General features: G+C 36.7%; 1 protein-coding gene across 1 annotated transcript in view; it reads right to left on the reverse strand.

Annotated features, from left to right (window-relative positions):
- Positions 1–8,022: 8,022 nt before the first annotated feature.
- The window catches only part of LOC148940465 (selenoprotein K-like), a 38,228-nt gene continuing 23,465 nt past the window's right edge, over positions 8,023–22,785 (reverse strand). The window contains exons 4-5 of the mRNA XM_089105307.1: positions 13,988–14,111; positions 8,023–8,242 (exon numbers count right to left, since the gene is read on the reverse strand). Coding sequence (XP_088961433.1) covers positions 14,021–14,111 — 91 coding nt within the window. The 3' untranslated portion in view covers positions 8,023–8,242; positions 13,988–14,020. The remainder of the gene's footprint in view (positions 8,243–13,987; positions 14,112–22,785) is intronic.

The following is a 22,785-nucleotide window of genomic DNA, read 5'->3' on the forward strand; positions in this document are numbered from 1 at the left end:
AGATTTTATTAGACCTGAATCAAAACACGCCCGAAGAGTTGCGCGTACTCAGTGTTATTTTTTATAATGATATGACTGTATATCTACCCGTGAATAGTAAAAAAGGTTTTCATTAGCCATCATGACGCTGAAGAATCTACATGAAAACATAGATTTATTTTTCATCCTAGCCAATTCAAAACCGCAGTTTAGGAAAGCTATACTCAAACATGGTATTGACAAGGACTTTATTAATCTTTTATCTGAATTTTGTTTAAATTTAACGGAAGGTAATGTTCAACTGTCAGATGGTTTTATACAACTGACAAAGCAACATCGTTCACTTGTACATGCTCTAGTCAGCAAAAAGAAAAGAAATTGCAAAAGAAAACGTATTGTTCAAGCGGATGGTAATTTTTTTTCATTGTTACTGCCGAAATCACCGGGCTTGTAAACACTTTTCTCTAGAAATGGCTAAACCTTATAAATTGACGCTAATTGAACTAGCTCTTTCACCAAAAGAGAACTTTTGGTCTTGAGAAATCTTGATGAATTTATTAACAATGAAACAATTGCCGATGATGAAAAATTACTTTTGCTTCAAAATACACTTCAACGTGTCAACAAACATAAAAATTACCGTAAAAAACACTCAAAGTAAATGTCATTGAGCAACCTTCTGAAAATACTGAAAGTAAGGAAAGTTTGAAAAACCCGAAAAAAGAAGAAGAAGATTTATTAACACGGGTTGGAGACTTGTCACCCCTATTGTACCGCGAACAGAGAAAAACAATCTTGGCCTATCTCGCTGAAAATGAATAAATTGACGAGAAAAAGAATAAAGTTATAGTCCGAGGCAAATCCTATAATTTAAATGATTTGTTATCAGATTTAATTGCAAATCGTAAAAGACTCCAATCCTTTGATAGTCATTCATATGAATTTTTAAAGTCGTCAAATTTTCCCAAAAGTCTTATTGTAAATAAATATTTTTAAAACGATTAGGGGAATTTGAGGATGTATCACGAGATATGTCATTGGATAGCACACCAAGTGGGTCGGGTAAGCGTATTAAACGAACGTGTGTTTCCTCGTCAGTTAGTACGCAAAAGGATAGCGGACGCTTCACACCACGATTACCTTCAAAATTGATCAAATTTTGAAACGAGTTTATGAAAATATTTAAGAACTAGGTGGTTTAAGTTTCCCTACTACACTTTCTTCGGTTACTGGACTTGAAAAGGAACTAGGAGAACAGTATTTGAAGAGAAAGCCTAGCTATGCTCTTCATCGAGATAATACTACTACAGGTGGAAACTATCGAAAAACTAAAGCCTTTTCCTTCTTGCATATATTACAAGCAGATCTTTTGACTCTAGACGTGATTCAAAGACGTCATAATAGACCCTGCAAGTGCATTTTACTTGCAATAAGTCTTTTTAGTTACTATACATATGCAGTTCGATTGCAGTCAGATAGGCGATGAAGTTGCTAGAGCCCTTGAATCCTTCCTTGAATAGGATTCTTTTAGAAAAATTCAAACAGATCGCAGAAGTAAATTTGTTAATCCATGCGTAAAAAGGGTTTTATTGAAATATAATACAATACTCTATCACAGTCATAGTCCTATAAAGGCGGCATTTGCTGAACGTTTGATACGAACTATTTGACTTTTAATTTCAAGATAGTTTATATTGAAAAACACTGCTGCTATTATTTAAGATTTAAATAAAATTGTTTCGATTTATAACCAATGTCCTCATCCATCCTTGTCCAATGTTAGCCCTCTTGAAGTTCATCGAAGTGAAAATAGACTTTTTCTTAAACAATATTCTAATGAAAAGGCGGAAATAAAAAATTTAATGTTGTTGATACCGTTCGAATCAATCGAACAAGAAATATTTTTGAAAAGGAGAATTACTTGTGGTCCACTGAACTTTTTATAGTGTGAAAAGTCTTGGACACTAAATCTATAACGTACCGTCTTCGTGATGAGAAAGATGATGAGATTCTGGGCAGTTTTTATGATTTTGAATTGCAAAAAGTTGGAAATAGTGGATTGTATCAAATGGAAAAGGTATTAAAGACTCAAACTCGCAAGGATAAGCGACAGTTGCTTGTTCGCTGGATAAGATACAACTCCGATTTTGATTTGTGGATACCCGCTGAAGACGTTCATAATGTCTAATGGTTTTTATGTGAACTTCATGTCCAATGTTTCTGACCCTCTTTATGATGATTTGAATAAACCGAGCAATTTTTGGACAAAACTCTCCCCTGCCATTAAATTTGAGGGAAGGTATGAAGTAGCTCTTGTAGATTACTTATGATAAATACTTATAATATCTCAAAAATACTTATGATATCCTAAGAAAGGATGGTACATATAATATAAAAGTAAGACCTTTGTACTTTTCCGATGAGGGTGCAGTGGTAAATTTCGAACCTGATGATTACCCCTATGCAATTATACCCTATGGGGAATACAGCAATATGAGCGATTTGTGTCTAGCTATGAACAAAAACAGTGCATGTAAAAAAGGATGGCTTCACATTCAACTATTCACCGGAACAGAAGATAATTTACATTACCATTCCATTTGAGAATGAAAAAATTTTCCTCAATGAGGATTTACGAGAGGTTCTCAGTTTTATAAATTGTACTATTATAGCAAAAAATTTCAGTGGTAAGCACCATATTATCTATGCAGACTATGCATCCGCCTTCTCATCTGACAATTGTATATTTCTTTATCCATCCTTTGTCTAGAGTTTGAAAGCGGGTAATTCCAATGTTCCCCTCCTACGTATTCTTGAACGAAATACCTCTAGTGAACACATTCACCACAACAATATAAAATACCTTCAATATATTCCAGTCAACACTTCGTATTTGGAGGTTTGCTATTTAACGTTAAGAAGTAAATTGGGTGATCCTCTAGCAATAACAAAAGGTTCAGCTGTGATTACATATCAGTTTCAACCTATTCATTCAGAGGGTTAATAGAACTCATTTTTTATGTCCTGATATTCATTGCTATGCTACTGCTTTCATGCCACGACAGCTGAGTCATAGAGTGGGCTATTGCACGTGTTGTTCTTCAATTTTTGGTTATAATCTTAGCAATTAGTTTACTAAGATGTATCGCTCTGCACTACCCCTGGCTAAAAAAATATATTGCACCGGTTGCCATGGACTTTGCATTTTCTACACTACATGATTGGTGTTCTGGGAAGGATTATAAAGAAAGTGTTTCACAAAATCTGAGGTCAAGCGCGGGATCTCTTGGCGAGCAATTGAAATCACGACAAAGTGGAAAAGGTTTAAAAAGGGTAAGAAAAACCACATTACTTATCAGTCTCAACTCAGCCCGGAAACTTAAAGCATCAAAGAAGAAAGTAAAAATTGTTAGATCAAAAAAGGGTTTCTTTTCCTGGAAAATGGTATATATACCACATAAAGAATCTCATCCTTCAGTCAACTCATCTCTAAATCTTTTCAACACGGAAAATGTAGATGTCAGTGGAAAAAGCGGATACTATGAACAATTTTATCTGCAACAGCCGCTCTCTGAAAAAGTTCATTTTCAAATTTATTCCAGCGAAGATTATATCCTACATTTGACTTCAACATTTATAACTTACTTACATGTCATTGTTAAAAATCTAACTGTGAAAGACCAAGTGCAGCCGAGGGGTTATCTTATGAAAATTGTGTACTACACAATTTATTAAGACATACGAATGTCCACATTAATTAAACATCTGTGAGCGCGAGCAATAGTCTTTCGAATTATACAAGCTCTGTGCAATTCATGCTAAAAACCTCACTGTCTTATAAGCTCCCGAGAGGTAGGGGTAATTGACATGAAAAGAAAAGGGACACTGACACTAGAAATATACTTAGAGATGCGACATCTAAAGATTTACATTTAGTTGGTAAACTAAATAATGGTTTCTCTTTACCTAGTTTTTACTACGAGCTGTTTGACACGAGGCTCTCTGTAAATGTGAAGGAGTTCTACTACTCCCTCATTTAGTTCCCATTTTTTGCATTCAAGTTTAATACTCATAAAACAATGCTCAAAGAATGATTTTCTTCCCTGGAAAAAAAAATGCACCCCACGAATATGTACTAGGAGGGCGTGGGTTGGAATATAAAAAAATTATGTATAGCTTGTCATGTCCATGGTTTTAAGGGCAAATTCTTCAATCAATCTGTTTTATAAGGATGTTCCCCTGGACGCCAGTAGGAGGGGGGGGCTGATTCCCCCAGGAAGATAAAATAAAAGTTCAAAATAGGGATAAAATCATTTTTAATAGACAGTGTATAGACAATTCACAAAAAATACCAGAAATTTCGGTCACATATACAGTGACCTTCATCAGTAGTAAAACTCAGTTTTACTACTGATGATGGTCACTGTATATGTGACCGAAATATCTGGTAATTTTTGTGAATTTCCATACATTTTCTATTAAAAAGGATTTTATCCCTATTTTGAACTTTTATTTTATCGTCATGGAAAGGCAGTGTGGTCTCCAAAATTATCTACTCCCCCAGGAAAAAAGAAGACATTAAATATAGTTAAAAATAGAAAATGAGAAACACTACCATTTAAAGTCACTGAAAACAATGCTCCTGGTACCGATTGTTTCTCCCCGCGAAATTTTCGGGCGGGGCCCATGACACCCCATGCTCATTTTTCAACTCCTGTGGCGGTGGGCATGTGAATTTAATCTATTATGCTACATAGAAAAAGTTGTCCCATCGCAATTGGAGGGGCATTATAAACCCCCCTAATACAAATAATAAATGCTTAGACCAAAAGTCTTCCTGGGAATCAAGAGGCATTTCTACCCTTCCCCAGAAGTCATTTTTTGATATTTCTAAACGCTCAATGAGAGTTAAGAAATTTGGGACTTAAAATGCACTATTTGAGGAGCACTTGGGCCCTCTTTAAATTGCACTTCTTCAATAAGAAGGGAGCTATCATTCTGCAGCACCCTCATTCAGGCGTAGTCTAAATGAAGTACGATGAGAGGTTAATTTCAACCCCAACACTTTTTATATTTATCGGAAGGTTTATAGAGAATTAGGCAATTTAAGTTTTGAGATGCACTCTTTGAGACATCTCCTCCCCTCCGCTTATACAATGGCTCACCCCCCTTCTCCACAATAGCTGATGTGAAATTATACATCACTGAGCCAACTTAGTTAAATGAAGCATTAATACGATAAACCTTTTATATTAACTATTAATATTGTATGGACTACGTAGCTTTTTAAGAACGAATGCACCACTATTTGGCATTACTTCTGCAACTGAGAAGCGCAATATAAAGTTCTTCGACACTGTCAGTTCGACACAATTCTTCAGTTCAGTATGCAATTAAGAGCTTGAAACCTCTACGATATGGCTCTCTGATATGTTGAATTTGACAGTGGGATTATTATAAAGATCAACTGGCTTCTTGGGGGGTGTGTGTTACCCCGCTTTTTTCAAGAATCAAGACAAACTTTCTCAGGCTTGTACCATTTGGTGGGCAACTTTAAATTTCTTGAATTTTATATATTTGGAATCAGCACAAAAAGCCAATTCTTTTGCTTTATAAACTTTTGTCAAAATTTATCTATGTAGAGTTTTGGTTACTATTAGCCCAAATCGCTCCATACAATATATATATATATATATATATATATATATATATATATATATATATATATATATATATATATATATATTTATATATGCACTTGCACTATTGAAACAATGTGGCTGTATGCAATGCGATAGCGAATTTGAGGCGGGGGAGGGGAGTCGAACTTAACCTCCCCTCCCCTAAAAATGGGGAAAATATTAAATAAACTAGGAGTTGTTGGCTATTTAGTAGCTTAACAATTGCCTTTTCCTTATAAAGCCCACTCTCTCCCCCACAAACTGACCCATTCCCGTGGAAATGGCTTAATTAATGATAGTCAGGGCAAAATTATTAGTTAACATCTATAATCTGTAAACAATAGATTATTTTTAGAATTATATCCTCACAAAACTAAATATAAACAATTGCTAATTTAAAATTTTATCCTTGATAAAATTTTCTTGATAAAATCCTTCAAAATGAGGCCCAAAACAGGCAAAATAAATACGTAAGTTTGCTTCAAAATGGGGCCCAAAACAGGCAAAATAAATACATGTTTGCTTCAGAATGGGGCCCAAAACAGGCAAAATAAATACGTAAGTTTGCTTCAAAATGGGGCCCATAACAGACAAAAAAACAACAACATAGGTTTGCTTCAAATAGGGCCCCAAAAAGGCAAAAAAAGATAGGTTTGCTTCAAAATGGGACCCCCAAAAAAAGGCAAAAACAAAATATATAGGTTAATTTGCTTCAAAATGGGGCCCAAAAAAGGGCAGAAAATTCTTTGTTCAAAAACGAGGAGCGACGCAGCAACACCAGAAATTAAACGTAAGAAAAACAAACCTTTTTTGTTGGTCGTCCAGATGTGATAACAATAACGACAACGTGTACGCCTCCGTGTACACCTCTAGCCACCAGAATTATTAGATATTTATCCAAAAGCCAAGGGCATTAATTTACATTCAGTGCGATGCGGTGGCGGTATTCTGGGAATTACATATTTTAATCATGATGATAAAACATAATTTGTTACAATATCTGGATTTTAGACAAAAAATGTTCCTCTTTTGTACAAGAAAAAAGAATTCGTGCGCAATAATAAAATAAATTCCAGTCAAAACTATCAGATTAAAAGGAAATAAAAGCCAAATTTACAAGGAACAACTTCTACCATTGCGATATTTTGCTTTTTAATGCTTATAGATCTGAAAACGGGAGCTTTATACTTTTTTGTTTTCTTTGACATCCGCTTAATTCTTAGTGTAGAGCCCAAATATTCAACAGTTCATAGAGGTTGCCATTCGAGATATTGGGTAGACCCCTTTTACATAAGTTTCGTGTAGATCCCTTTATTGGGGTCTAATGGGATCTAAAATCAATTATACTGGAGGTCTTAAGTTCCTATATGTAAACATACAACATTTTGTAATTCTGCCTAGAAGGCTGGTGAAGCTTCGGGTTTATTTCTTTGTTTTCGCCAAGAATTATATGATCAAAATAGTGGTTGCAGAATATCGGGAGAGGGGTTAATTGAGGAAAAATTCTAATGCCCTGATTCAGCAGCAAAAAAACATGCCCCGGCAAGGTGCCAATTTCAGCCATTTAGTGGCCAGAAATATCAACTTTGGTCTAACTAGGTTCGAATAAATGTTGAGCAAAAATACTCAATAAATAATCGATTTGAAAAAAAGGAAAAGCTACTTATACATCCTCCCAGTTTCAAGAAAACAAGAAGTTGCGCATTTCCCTGAGCAAATAGGACATGGAGCAATAGAAGACAAGGAGCAAAATCCCTAAGGAGCAATATTAGCCTGATTAAACTCTCCTTCCTTTAAATTTAAGCACCAAAATCCGAGAAATTATTTTTGTTACTTCGGGCTCCTCCCCCCAAAAGCATTAAGCGCTGCACTTTTCCAGGGAGATTTTAAGTTTCAAAGCAATACTGCTGAAAACTTAAACAAACACAAAAACTGCCATAGGTTAAGGGGGATATTTCGCTCAGCGTGAAATTTAGAATAATCCTGAATGTGCTATTAAAGATATTAAAGAAAAAACGAGCTATTAAAGAAAAACGAGCTTTAAGTTCTAACAAAACTAAAAGCGATGTAAAAACTTAAAACGAACAGTGATTATCCTAAGCATGCTGGGCAACTAAAATTCCCCTAGGCCTCTCATTCTTTATGCTAAATCATGATTTTTCCACTCTATTGAGGCCATAATTAGTATTTAAAATATGCTAAAACTTTGATGCAAATAGCGGGAAACCTGGGGAGCAGCCCCTCAACTGCTAGTAATTTTATGATCATTGTAAGGGTTAACGCAACTCTTTGCTTTCTGTTCATAATTAAATTTTTTTTGTATTTGATCCATTCAAAAAGCACAAATTTTCTACATAGATAGTCTGATAAATTAAACTTTTAATATCAACTTAAGAAATTTAGCTCCATAACTAAAAAAGCTAAAACAAAACTCAGAAAAAAAGAGGAGACCTTGGATCTCACATACACATCAACGATTATGCTTCCTTTTCGGCTTCAACACAACCACTTCATCAAGAACGAGAAATCACAAGATCTCAAAATACATAGCTTGGCTTCATGACTTGTTCGGAAAATGAATTCTAAAAAAGAATAAACCATTGAAAATTTATTTGAGATGTCATCACTAGCGTCGTACACTAGTGCGTCAAAGAACATGCTGTATACGTCAGTGTTGCAGACTGAACTTGCTCAGCTTACTAATTTTGACACTAGTTGTTTCCTTTTTACTGTTGCGTTTTATAAAGTTTTATTTACTTGTTTTTTTAAGCTTACTGAAAGTTTTATTCATTTTTATATTTTTTCTTTGCATTAGTTTTTTATTGGAAAAGCAGCGTTGTCTAAAAAAGGAGAGTGTTTCTAGAGGCGTTTCATCTGGCAAACCAAGTCCTTGAAACAAGATTCAAAATTGAAAGAAAGCGTTACGTCTACTTTAAATGATTTATCCTTTAAATGATCATTGCCCTTTAATGATTCCACCCTTTCAGGACTGAAAAGACGCAGCGTTTCCTAGCTAAAAACAAACAAAATTATTTAAAAAAGGCGAACTTTAGGCCAACTTTTGAACTAGGATTTCTTTCTTTATCGACGCTCATTTTGAGTGTTTTTTTACGCTCATTTGTTCAAAGTAGACAAATAGCCTCATTGAGCATGAACGACTTCCAATTGGGACTTGTGGAGTTACTTTGAAAAGAGAATTTTAAGCTAGTCAAATTTCTCTTAATATGCTATTTGATTTCTTGTTCGTACAATTAGTTCAGCTGAGTGTCCATGTTTTACAAATTTCAAATACTGACAAAGAAAAGACGCAGCTTTCTGTGAAAAAAAAAAATTATAGCCCAACCGTAAGAGCTCTTAAAGCACTAGAAAAAACCCTACGTCTTTTTAGCCCTTTAACGAAGAACGAGAAATCACAAGAGCTCAAACTTTTGCCCTTTAATGAAGAACGAGAAATCACAAGAGCTCAAAAATGTTTTTCTTACTGTTTTTAAGCAAATGTTTAGCTCTTTTTAGCCCTTTAACGAAGAACGAGAAATCACAAGAACTCAAAATTTTGCCCTTTAATGAAGAACGAGAAATCACAAGAGCTCAAAAATGTTCTTCTTAAGCAAACTTTTAGCCCTTTAACGAAAAACGAGAAATGATAAAAGCTCAAGATTTTGTCCTTTAATGAAGAACAAAAAATCACGAGATCTCAAAAAGGTTCTTGTTACTCTTTTTAAGCAAATTTTTAGCCCTTTAACGAAGAGCGAGACATCACAAGAGCTCAAAATTTTGCCCTTTAATGCAGAACAAGAAATCACAAGAGCTCAAGAATGTTCTTCTTACTCTTTTAAAGCAAATTTTAAGCCCTTTAACGAAGAACGAGAAATCACACGAGCTCAAAATACATAGCTTGGCTTGACAAACTCATTGACAAAATCAAACTAGACACAAAAACTTTAAAAACCCGAACTGACATTTCCCTAGTGCCACAGCACTGTGCTACAGCGGCGTCGTACCCCAGTGTCACAGTGATGTCAAGGATTTTTCAAAAGAAAATAAGGAATTAAACAGAAATGAATCATTGGTGGTTTGATTTGGATGTAATAAAAATAAAGGGAAACGAATAAAACTAAATTGAAAAACGAATGAAAATAATGCTTTTATTATTGTATTAACGTATTATTAGGCTTTAACATAGAGTATGAGAGTGGGATTCCTTTAAGTTCCCTGTAAACAAAATTTATTATCCTTAAATGTTGACTAATAATTAAGTAGGGTTGAAGGAGGGGAGGAGGAGTCAGAGAGTTTTATTCCCCCGAGGAAGTGTATTAGTGTAAAAGTAGTTGAAGTGTTCCTTTTTTTGGGTCATCCCAAACACGGTAATATGCGTCGGGACCTATTTTGATATTATTACTATTATATGCAGTTTTATTTTGTTAGTATTACAAGGAGATTTTTATGTTTTTTTTGTGACCCATTTGTTAAAAAAAACTAATTTTCTGGTGATATCTTCTTGGGGTTGGTGGCAACTGTAATTCCGCGTCTAAGAACAAAAGAAGCATTCTTAAGCAGAAAGTTCTGAAAAATATAATATTACATTAATGTCATCATATACTGTATTACTTTTGGATTAGAAAACTGGATTGTTTCTGACAAAGCAAAGCAAACAAATAGCAAAAAAGATTATGTTTAAGTTATCTATGAAAGAAAACAAGAAAAACAGATGAAAATAAAACACAGTTTGAGCTTTCATGTGCAACTTTTTTTTCTTTTTCCTAGCCTTGCCTCGTTGCCCTGTGTTTTATCATAGAATAGTAAACATTTATTCACCTCAATTGCTTTAAGATAACTTGAGCGTGTCAGTGAAATAATTAAGGGGCTTGACTCCCCCCCCTTCCCCAAAATGTTTATCCGGCTCATAAAAACATGAAAAAAATGAATATAAGAAAATTTCTTATGTGTTTTTTTCAAGTTGTATAAACCTCCTCCCCCCCCCCGAAAAAACTGGATACGTTCTTGGTCAAGATCAACGCAATAAGATACATGGAAAAGGCGAACCTATAAGGTCAACTTTTAAAATTACAAACTACGATATCTTCCTACTGCCAAAGCGAAATTTCCTTGCAACTACTGGCAAAAACATACTGAAATAAAAAAAATCTGGTGGAATTCTTCCTAATTAGTCTAGTATTGTTTGCCATGTTGTCGGTAAGGAGAAAGAACCTGACGGTGAAAATCGGACCATAGGTTTATCAGTCCATGGCAAGTTTATTCAACCTTGTATTTCATAAAAATACTTAGGGCTAAATGAAAACCAGGTCCTACCCGAAAGTTCTGGGAAGAGCCCGCAAGGAAGGACTTGAGTAAAATTGGAAGTTTTTGGGAGGGGTAACGACAGAAGTTCTGAATAGAGTGTGACAAAGGAATGTGCATAGCTGTGTTGGTCCCATGCGCTACTACAGTGCGCTGTTAGCAGTAGCGGTAGTAGTTTAAAATAAAGGTAGGGGTTTAACAGGGTCTTCTAATTTTGCAAGTCTGGGATACGTCAAAACCTGCAAAACCAATAGCTAAGAACCCCTCTTTCAGGAAAGCGACAAACCTGCTCAAACTAAGGCGCAAGCTTTTATTCAGAAGCCCGGTCAAAATCTAGCTATTGATTCTAATAGAATTAAAAAAAAAGACAAAAAAAAAAAAAAAAAAACTGAGAATCAGCTTAGTCATGCGAAGTTAAATTGCAAGTAAAACTGTCATGAAATAATCATTAATGTAAGAAATTCTTAAATCTGCATTAAAGGATGGGATAATTTTCACTCTCATTGATTGCAACAGTGCGTCCAAGTCATGCCTAAGACAAATAAAAAAAAAAAAAAAAAATCGCATTGCTCGTTTTCGTGTGTACTCAGTTAAAAATCAACATTCTGAGAATCTTAATTAGGAGACAAGGTTTTCCCTTTCGCAACTGAGGTTGAATTTTGAGGTTCATAACTGGGGCTCAGGTTCACAGCAAAACTGAGTTTCACACTAAAACTCTTGTTTCCGTGTGTGCTCAGTTAAAGATCGACATTCTAACAATGTTAATTAGGACACACAGCTTTCCCTTCCACATGTGAGGTTGAATTTTGAGGTTCACAACTGGGGTTCAGGATCATAGCAAAACTCTCGTTTCCGTATGTCCTCAGTTACAGATCTACATTCTCAGAATCAAACAGTTCGTGGTAACAAACTGTAAGTAAGGAGCGACCCGGCTCAATAGTAACCGAAACTCTAAATAACGAAATTTTGATACCAATAGATACATCAAAAGAATCTGATTTTAATGCTGATTTCAAATATATTAATTTCATCAAGTTCATTTTTACGCATCAAAAGTTACGAGCCTGAGAAAATTTGCCAGATTTTCGAAAAAAAGGGGGGAAAACCTCCTAAAAGTCATAAAACCTTGATGAAAATCACACCATCAGATTCGGCGTATCAGAGAACCCTACAGTAGAGGTTTCAAGCTCCTATCTACAAAAATGTGGAATTTATACAAAATATAAATACAAAAATGTATTTTTTGCCAGAAGAAAGATCACGGATGCGTGTTTATTTGTTTTTTGTTTGTTTGTTTTTTTCCCAGGGGTGATCGCATCGACCCAGTGGTCCTGGAGTATCGGGAGAGGACTCATTCCAATGAAAATTAAAAGTTCTAGTGACCTTTTTAAGTGACCAAAAAAATGGAGGGCAACCAGGCCCCCTCCCACGCTCATTTTTTCCCAAAGTCACCCGATCAAAATTTTTAGATGGCCATTTTGTTCAGCATGGTTGAAAATATAATAAATATGTCTTTTAGGATGACTTGATCCCCCAAAGTCCCCGGGGGGAGGGCTGAAAGTTATGAACTTTACCCAATGTTTACATATGGTATTGGTTATTGGAAAGTATACAGACGTTTTCAGGGGGGATTTTTTCTGGGTGTGAGGCGGGGGAGGTCGGGGGTTATGTGGGAGGATCTTTCTATGGCGGAAGTTTTCACGGGGAAGGGACATTGCTATAAAGGGGGTGCCGGATTTTCCAGCCTTATTTAAAAAAAACGATCAGAAATTAAATAAAAAAAACAAGTTTTTTTTTTTAACTGAAAGTAAGGAGGGACATTAAAACTGAAAACGAACAGAAATTATTCTGTATATGAAAGGGGCTGTCCCCTCCTCAACGCCTCGCTTTTTACGCTAAAGTTAGACTATCTCACAACTATTTTTTAAAACAATAAAAAACTTTAGCGTAAAGAGCGAGGTGTTGAGGAGGAGACAGCCCCTTTCATATACAGAATAATTTCTGTTCGTTTTCAGTTTTAATGTCGCTCCTTACTTTCAGTTGAAAAAAAACTTGTTTTTTTTTACTTAATCTTAATTAGAAGAAAAGATTTCCCTTTCACAACTGAGGTTGAATTTTGATGTTCACAACTGGTGTTCAGATTTGAACTGAAATTCAAATCCCATTACTTATAAATGTTACTTATAGTTCTAAAGATTTTTTGTTCAGGGAATAGTGATGAAGATATCAGATAAATGAAAATTTTGGATTCAGTATGTTTATACTTATTGCTAGCAGCGTCCTTTACTTTGTTTAAAAATAATAAATTCCACAAATTGCAAAATGATTAAAACCGTTAGATTATTTATTTGGAAATTTTGTGCCCGTAAAATTTCTGCGCCCGGGGCAAGTGCCTCCTCTGTCCCCCCCATAACCACCTCTGCCCTACCCCACCCTTGAAGAACTTCAAACCGAAATGGAATATTACTAAAAAGCATGTCCTGACTCTAGTCGAATACACGAATAAGCATACAGAAACAAAAGAAGAAATGAAACAAACTGAGTTTATCCAGTACACCCACGTCATTTTGTTTGACCAGGCCAATGGCAAACTAGCCATTTTCCATGTCCTTTCTAATGTCTTTTTCAACCTCCCTCTACATCGACGCCCACATGGCTACCCTTGCTGCACTTGATGCAGAATTCATTATTCACCCGACATGACCAAAATAACTCCATTTTTCTCACCACTTGAGTAATTAGCGAATGACCAGAACTCCAAAGGATCTCCACGGGACAGAATTCGTCGGACGACGGCCGACGTCGTCGTCGGCAGACGATTAAAATGCACCGTATTTTTGGACGGTGTCAGTTTTCTTCTGTCTTTGTAACGAGTTTCCAGCACTCAATATTAGTACTCGATAATAAATAAATTATATAATATCAAAATATCACCACAGTTATCATGACAAAACATCTTTGAAATGGACAAAGCAGTTTTGCAAAAATTTCACCATGTGACTCAAAATTACATCCTAAAATATATTTACCTGTTCAGTCAATAAAGCCAAGCTTCATTAGCCTCATCCTCCTCCCATTGGTGGACAAGGAGGGCCTTGATTATGATTTACTCCGCCCATTCTTCTATTGGGTCCTGGACCGGGTGGTCTTCCCCTAAAACAAATTATAGAATAGTTTGACAAAATGAAAATTATAACACAAAGAATCCACAACTGCAAATTAAACAACAAATATTTGCCACACTATGCTGATGTTATTAAAAAAACATATTAATACTAATCAATACAAACACATTAAAAAAAAATTATTTTGGCGTCTTTATTTAACCTTTTCAAGACGATATTTGTCTTGACGTCGAAAGAATATTTTTCCCTTTTATACTACAAGACATTCATTTTTCATGATTTTTCATGCATTGCCCATTGGCTTAAAACCACCCTTTCATTTCCTAGTGGATGGGTAAGGTTTGGTAATCCGTAAGGCATAACACAAAAAATGTATATCTTGGGCTGATTGCGCTATGAAAGAAAGATACTTGTTCAGTCAATACAGCCAAGGTTAACTAACTTCATCCTCCTCCATTGGTTAACAAGGAGGGCCTTAATATGATTTACTCCACGTCTTTCTTCTATTAGGTCCTGGACCGGAGGGTCTTCCTCTAAATTAAATTTTAAAATAAAAATATACAAAAATCCTATTTCCAGTTCGACAACGCATTTTATACCCATTCTGCTTTTTCACGGGAAAAAAAAAATCAAAATTTAGAAGTCTTTATTTAACCCACTCTGGGTGGCATTTGTTTCAAATCGAAATTCTTTTTTTACTACAGTACGTTTATTATTTCATCATTTTTTACCTACTGCTCTTTAACTTAAGCCCTTTCATTCCTAATTAGAAAGGAACGTAAAAGTCCAGTATTTCTAATCCAGGGACCTATAACCAGGGCCGTATCTAGGATTTTTTTTTGGGGGGGGGGGGGTACAAAAAATGTTTTTCGGGGGGGGGGGTACAAAAATTTTTTAAAACCGCATCAAACATTTCACTATATTCATCTTTGTTACATTTTTACGATTCGGACAAACATTTCGGGGGAGGGGGGTTCAAAAATCCTACCCCCCCCCCCCTGGATACGACCTTGCTATAAGTTACAAGATTAAAATGATTATCATGGGCTGATTGACTTACAAAAGACAATTAAGAAACAAGGCAATACTTAAGACAGCGTTTTTAAAGATACAACAGGAAACAGCTTATCCTAGTTACAACCAGTTTTTGCAACTGGTTGTGACAAAACGTCACTAAATCTTATAAAATGAGACTAAAATGTTGGCCATATAACGGATATAATCTTCATTGTTCGTTGTAAAGGATCAAAATATACACAGTTTTTTATTGATTCGCTTCAAACCTTTTTCTTAATATTAAAAAAAAAACAATAGAAAATCAAAACAGTTGACAAAAGCAAAGCAAAAGAACCAACAATAAACTATAAGCAACAATAAACAACAAACAACAATAAGCAATAAACAACAACCAACAATAAACTATATCTGAGAAATGCATATAAATGAAATAGACAAATATCTCATCAGGTAGGCCCTTTCAAAATAAATCCCACAGAGTAGAATCAATAATTAGTAACCCCTCAGATAAGCTAAACTTGACATAGTGGACTAAGAAACAATTAAAGACAGTAAAACATTGTAAACTAAAAAGAACCGGTTAAACTTGTATAGTTTTTACCATTTGAAGGTTTGTAGCATTGAAAGTACTAAATTGGAAGTCTAGTCAATTTGATTTAAAAAGAAAATGGAATTTAGACCATAATAAGTATTTTAATTTGAAATGCAATTTAAGTACAAAATAATAAAAAAGAATAGAATAGCGAATTTAAAATATAACTTGACCCAATGAAAATGGGAAAGATGTACACGAGGTTCAAAATCCGCCATAGTTCTGGCTCTCAAGTTGTACATAGTTCATATCTACACATTTTTGCCTGGGATTTGTGACACCGCATTGTTTCTTTGAAAATCAGAATTTTCAAGTGAGTCAAGCTTTAGAGCTTCTTAAAAAATGGTTTGCTTCGGCCCTCTATGAGGAAAATTATATCTCTTTGAAGGAGTGAAGTTAAAATACCAAAAATATTAAAATAAATATATTTTTTCTCCTTTGAACCCATCTTAGATTTATTCATACCTAAAAACCATGATTTTCAAAGATTTTTCTTTTGGTTATTTCAAATATAAAGTTTTTAGGGTAGTTCTACAATGTTTGACAAAGATGTCAGTGTTGCCATGTCGAACAGCGGAAATAAATAAGCAAAACTAACTAGATAAATGTAGCAGCGCTTTTTGATTTGACAACGCTTTTCGTCCGTAGGAATTCAAACATAAACAATCTGTTGATTCCCAAAGACAGCTAAACCTTCAAATAAAAGCTATCCTTTCTTAAGGCGTTTAGTGCCACATGTTTTTTAGCTTATCTTTTGCTGATTTTTTTATGTACTTTAATTTTGTTTAAATTTGGTGCCCGCTACTACAAAATTGCATATGGGCGTCTTTTTTTTTATTAAAAACTAAATTCCCCATACTTTTTAAAGATATATATGGTTGCGTAGGTATGTGAACCACTTTTAACAATCTGATTTCATTTTACTTATTCTTGGTACTTTTACAGTTAAATAAGGTATCTTATTCTGTACCACCGATTCCCCATATTTTTTTAAAGATATATATGGTTGTGTACAGAGCCGCTCCTATGGAGGGGCAACCGGTTCAGCTGCCCTGGGCACCGCAGCTGGAGGGGGGAGCTCCGCGGCTAGGGGATTGCCCATTTTGATTTTTCCACTTTGAATCAGCTTTTCTTGCTTATATTTGGATCGGGAGGGGGTCACTGTAATTATTTTTTCCAGGGCATCACCAACGCTAGGAACGGCTCTGGTTGTGTAGGTGTCCACTGAACCAATTTTAACAATCATATTTTATATTCACTGTCCTTGGAACTTTAATAGTTAAGTACTGCTATGATATATGATGGTAATCCAGATAGTAGCTTCTCTTTTGGAACTGAAATACGGAACATTTTTAGTATACTTATTGGAAACTACACTCCTAAACTATCTTCTAAAATAGTTAGCTTCTAACATAGTTAGCCAGAATATAATTTGTACTTTACTTAAAAAAAATTCTTTTAAATGTTTCCACTTTTATAATTTTAAGAAATCAAAAATTAATTGAGATTTTAAGGAATAAATGTCAATATATGTATATTAACTGGCAATGCACATTCATTTGCATTTTTTCAGTAAAGTGCAAATTATATTCTGGCTTTTAGAAAGCATAGGGGTTTTGGACCCTACTCATATTAATTTCTGCTCGTTTTGAGTTTGACTCTTTTATTTATTTTGATTTCTGTTCGTTTTGGGTTTCATTTATCTATTGATACTGATTAGTGGTAGTTGTATGCTTGGTAGATTATTTGATTCTATTTTTGTTCATTTTTGGTTTAATGGAGTTCTTTACTTTTTTTTGAAAAACCTATTTTTTGGAAAAGGTTCTTTTAAATATTTTTTATAGAAATGGCTAATTGGTAGGAACATATATAATAAAATCATATATAATTTATATATAATCATAAATAATAAAATTTTGGTAGGAATATATATAAAATAATGGTAGGAATAATGTTAATCGTTTATATTCTTGAACTTTTTTTGTTTTGATCTTATGCCAAATGTTCGCAACCTTCCTTTGAATTTGGAACTCTCCCAAACGAAACATTTTAATGAAAATAAAGCAGGATAAGTTTTAATTCTGTCATCAAAGGAAAATCCGAGGGATTGTCAACTCTCAGAAATCATGTGCACCAGGTGGCGGGGGGCAAGCGTGCCAAATGTTGCAGTACTGTGCTAAGCCTGGTTGAACTGTGCCAAGCGCGGTGGAACTGTGCCAGGCGTTGTGGAACTGTTTTCTCTACTGCAATGGCTAGGAAGCACTTTTGCTTTCTTCTCTTAATATGTCATATTATCATACCTAGTCAGCATTTGCGGTCTTTGCTGCTAAAACTAAAATCGCAATCGCCAAGTGGGAAATGTAGGCCCAAAATTATCCATGGCCAGATTTGTTACAAGAAAATTAGCAAGATTATTTGCTACTTTTCTTGATTACTTGCTACATAGCAAGATTATTTACTAGAACCAGATTATTTACTTGCGTGAGGACCAAGGCCAACAACGCTCCAGCTCAACGTATTGCAACCTGCAGAACACAACTGACAATCGTCATTATGACCTGCAAAGACGGAGGAAAAGGATGAAATCCTACACCAAATCTACTCTCATAACCACTATACCAAATCACATAACCACTTACCTCTACTATTACTGATAGATTCTCAGTCATCGGTAATAAGATTGACGAGCTTGATCACTTACTACACCGCAACAACATTGACGTATCAGCTATAATTGAAACATGGGTTCCGTCGGCAGATCTGGTCCAAATTGACGACTACAACGCTTACTTATTACCTAGACATGGTAAAGATGGCCAACCTGTTCAGCAAGGAGGTGGCGTTGGAGTCACGCAAAAAGTCCATAAAAAGCAGGGTACTTGAAATACCAATCACGCGTGAACGCCAAGTCGAAGTTCTTTGGATATGGACTCGGCCAAAGAAATTGCCTAAAACCTTCGGATCAGTTATCTACGGAGTTGTTTACTTCCCTCCCAAGATCCCCTATAGGAACCAGCTGATATCATATTTACAGAATTGCGTTGACTGGATCAGAAGTAAATACCCAGGTGCTGCGTTATTTGTCGTTGGAGATTTCAACGACATTAAACCCAAGTGGCTTGGGGACTCACTGTCCCTCAAACAGCTGGTAGAGTGTCCAATGCGGCAAACGAAGACCCTTGATCTAGTTTTTTCTAACTGCAGCGAATATTACAAAGAGCCAGTCACACAACATCCAATAGGGCGAAGTGTACTTACTTAATTGTACTTGTCGCGGGACCAAACACGGACGCCTCATCGGCATCTAGAAGACTACGTATGAATGACTCCCATTTGTCGCGATCTTGTGCCAGCTCTTCAGCAAACCGGAGCCAGCAGCTCTCACGCTTTCTTCCTAACTTTCGAAATCAGCCAATGGGGTCGAAGTCGTTTTTTGCAGTTGTCCACCAATTCTTAAACCGACCGCCAGGTCGCCAGTGCCAATCTGGCAACGGGGCAGCTAGCAGCACTTGCTTTATGATGCAGTCATTGGCTCTTCTAAGGACATGACCAAACCAACGCAGTCTTCTCTGTTTGACAATCATGGCGGCGGGTTCGATGTTACAGCAGTGGTGGCACATATCAACATTCGAGATTCTGTCGGAGTATCGAATCCTCAGGATCTTTCGTAAGACAGCGGTGGTCAAAGACTTCCAAATCCTGGAGATGAAGCGCCTTCAGTGGCCTAGTTTCGACTGCATAGAAGAGAACAGACCTAACAGCTGCTTTATAGACAGAAATTTTTGTCTTCGTGCTGATCTACCGCCAGATCCACAAATGGCGGCGGAGTTGTGAGAAGATGGTTTGGGCTTTGTTGATTCTGTTCTGTACGACAAAGTCACAGCCTCCACGAGGGTCTATTATTGAGCCAAGATAGGTGAAGCTGTCGACTTTTTCCAATTCTTGTCCGTAAAGCACAAGCTGATAATCCGACTGTATATTTAGGTCCATGACTTTAGTTTTGGACGTGTTGACCTTCATACCCAGCAGCTGAGAGAAATGTGCCATTTCATTTAACACTGCTTGAGAAGTTGCTGGATCAGCAGCAAGAGCGTCGATGTCATCCGCGTAGTCCGGGTCAGACACGTTAATGCCCAATCCCATAACAACGCAATCAAAACTGGAGAGTATTCTTTCTAGAATCCAGTCCATACAGCAGTTAAACAAAACAGGGGACAATATGCACCCCTGTTTTACACCACTTTCAACATTGAAGGGTTCAGTTTCTTCGCCCAGCACTCTTAATGTTGATTTGCAACACTCGTAGTAGACCCTTCAACAGCTCTCTGAATTCAAACGGCACACCATCTTCCAACACGATTCGCCAAAGGTTTTCGCGGGTTACAGAGTCAAAAGCAGCCACAAAATCAAGGAACATGTTAATTATGGGGAGATTGTAGCGTTCGCAGTATTGGAGAATAAGGCGAAGAGGAGAGACCTGGTCAGCGTACCCTCTCTTTCTTCGAAATACGCACTGATTTTCACGTATCCACTCATCCCATGCTTCGTCGAACCTGTTAAGCAAAATCATCGCAAATACTTTGGTAGCCATATCCATGAGTGATATCCCTCGGTAGATGACTTTCACATTTGTCCCCCTTTTTAAATACTGGGATTATTACTGACACTTTCAATCAGACGGCAAGGTCTTTTTCTCCCATATTAGACTAAAGAGGGTTTCTAGTTGTTCAGTTACAACGTGTGGTGAGGCCTTGAAGACTTCGGGAGGGAGACCATCTTCTCCAGGAGACTCACTGTTTTTTAGTCGTTTGATCGCGTTTAGTATCTCTGAAGCTGAAGCTGGTGCCATGTGGATTTCATTTGGTGGTCTTTCAGCTATTGGTGGTAGCATAGGCATTGCATCTTGTCCATCTGTATTTGGATTAAGCAGGTCTTTAAAGTGATTCTTCCAGTGATCAAGTTTATTATGTACGTCAGGCTTCCTTTAGCGTCTTTTAAGGGGCCAGCGATAGGTGACTTTATTCCAGTTATTTCTTTGAGGGTTCTATACAGCCTTCTCGTTTCATTATTTCTGGCTGCTTTTTCCATCTCTAAAGCAGCTTCGTCCCGAAATTGTCGGCGGTCTTGACGTAAGCTTGTTTTAACCTGTTTCCGTAGTGACTTTTTTACTGCGATTGATGCGCTTGGTGCCTGTCACCTAACCTTGATTAGCTTTACAGTTTTCTCTGAGACATAAGTTTTCCTCGTCTTTGCAGGGGCATAGCCGATAACTTCAGCGGCCACCTTTTCAGTGGTGTTCCGGAATTGTTTCCATCGGGTGGTAGGGTCTTCATCACAGTCTGTCAGGCTTACGAACTGGTTCTGTAACTTCAAGCAAAAGTCTTTTTTCACTATTTGAATATTTAGTTTCTCCGTGTTTAACTTCCTTTTTGGGAGTTTTTCTCTTCCTCGCGCTCAACTTCAGGAGTATTTTCGAACCTACAGGCATATGATTGCTTCCAGATTTTGACCCCGTGCACGCCCCTCTGTAAGCTCGAGAATCGATGACTGAGGAGCGCCAACACTGACGGATTAATATATGGTCAATTTGGGCAGTTGTGGAAGTTGGTCACTAGGGCGAAGTGACCATTTGATTGTAAGTCTGGAACCAAATATCTACAAGCCCGTAAATAAAAAAGAAGTCATATCTTTCCGGCCCACTACTGATGAAAAAATTACTACCTATAAACTCTGGTTACAGTCCACTTGATAAACCGTGGATGATGGACGAAATCCGAGAGCTCATCTCACAAAGAGATGAACTATTCAAAACAAACCGTCTAGACAAAGCAAACCGCTTATGGAACTTAGTAGTCAAAAGATGCCGTGATGCCCGCAAAGCCCACGGGTCAAAAACATTGGAGAAGTTTATGAAAAGCGATCCTAAGCGTTTTCACAGGAATGTGCAAAAACTTATGGGTCGGAAAAAAAAAAATCCTGATATCTTGGACGAAAGTGGGAACAAACTTGACGCCAACCAAGTAAACTCCTTTCTTACTAGCATCTGTAGCAAACACCCCTCTCTCTAAGAACTCCCAACTAAAGAAGAAGAAATATCTAAGATCCCAGTCATTACGCCAGAAGAAATTGAAAAAAAAGCCAAACTTGATCCCCGTAAGGCGGCCTGTCCAAAAGAGGTACCCCCAGCTGTACTGGCCCATTGCGCCAAGGAACTATGTGTACCCCTTGCTGCAATTTATAACCAGTGCTTAGTTGAGGGTACCTTCCCCAACTGCTTCAAAAAAGCGTATATAGTGCCAATCCCAAAGGTAGCTAACGTGACTGAGGTTAAAGACCTCCGCCCAACATCAAAGACCTCTATATTTTCGGAAGTCTTCAAGCGATTCATCTTTGACTGGCTATATGAGGAAATAAAGGAGTCCATAGATCCCAGACAGTTCGGCTTCCAGCTCGAATGCAGCAGCATACATTATCTAGTCATCCTACTGGATGAAATGCTTCGTCACCTAGAGTGCCCAGACTCCTTTGTGGACCTTTTGATTGCCGATATGGTGAAGGCATTTGATTATCTGGACCATCCACTTGTTGTCAGCAGAGCCAACAACATGGGAGTGAGACAATTCATTGTAAGGCTACTTGCTAGCTTCCTGAGTGGCAGACTTCAGTGTGTTCAACTCTCCCTTGATATCTTTTCCGAGTACCTCGGGATTACCTGCGGTGCACCACAGGGTAATATCCTGGGGCCGATTGCTTTCGTTATAGCAGCCAATGAGCAACTAAAGAAAAAGCCAAACAGGGCCAAGTTTGTTGATGACCTCTCCTTGCCTCTCTTGCGTCAATTAGCCACAGCCAAAGACGAGCTTAAGCTAGATTTTGATGAACTGACAATGGAGGCTCAGGAGGCTAGGATGGAAATCAGAAAGGAAAAGTGTTGTCTTGAGAGTGAACTTCCTCAAGAAACACACAGGCAACATTGAAACAGAAGTTGAGCTCAAATCAGTGGAACTGTTATTGACAAAAACCTGAAATGGGATTCCCAAATTAACAAGATTGTAAGCAATGGAGCAGGACTACTAAGACCGTTCGCGAACCT

The sequence above is a fragment of the Artemia sp. Qi Xiang Cuo genome, chromosome 19 (genome assembly GCF_049724085.1).
Source record: "Artemia sp. Qi Xiang Cuo chromosome 19, ASM4972408v1, whole genome shotgun sequence".
NCBI lineage: Eukaryota > Metazoa > Arthropoda > Branchiopoda > Anostraca > Artemiidae > Artemia > Artemia sp. Qi Xiang Cuo.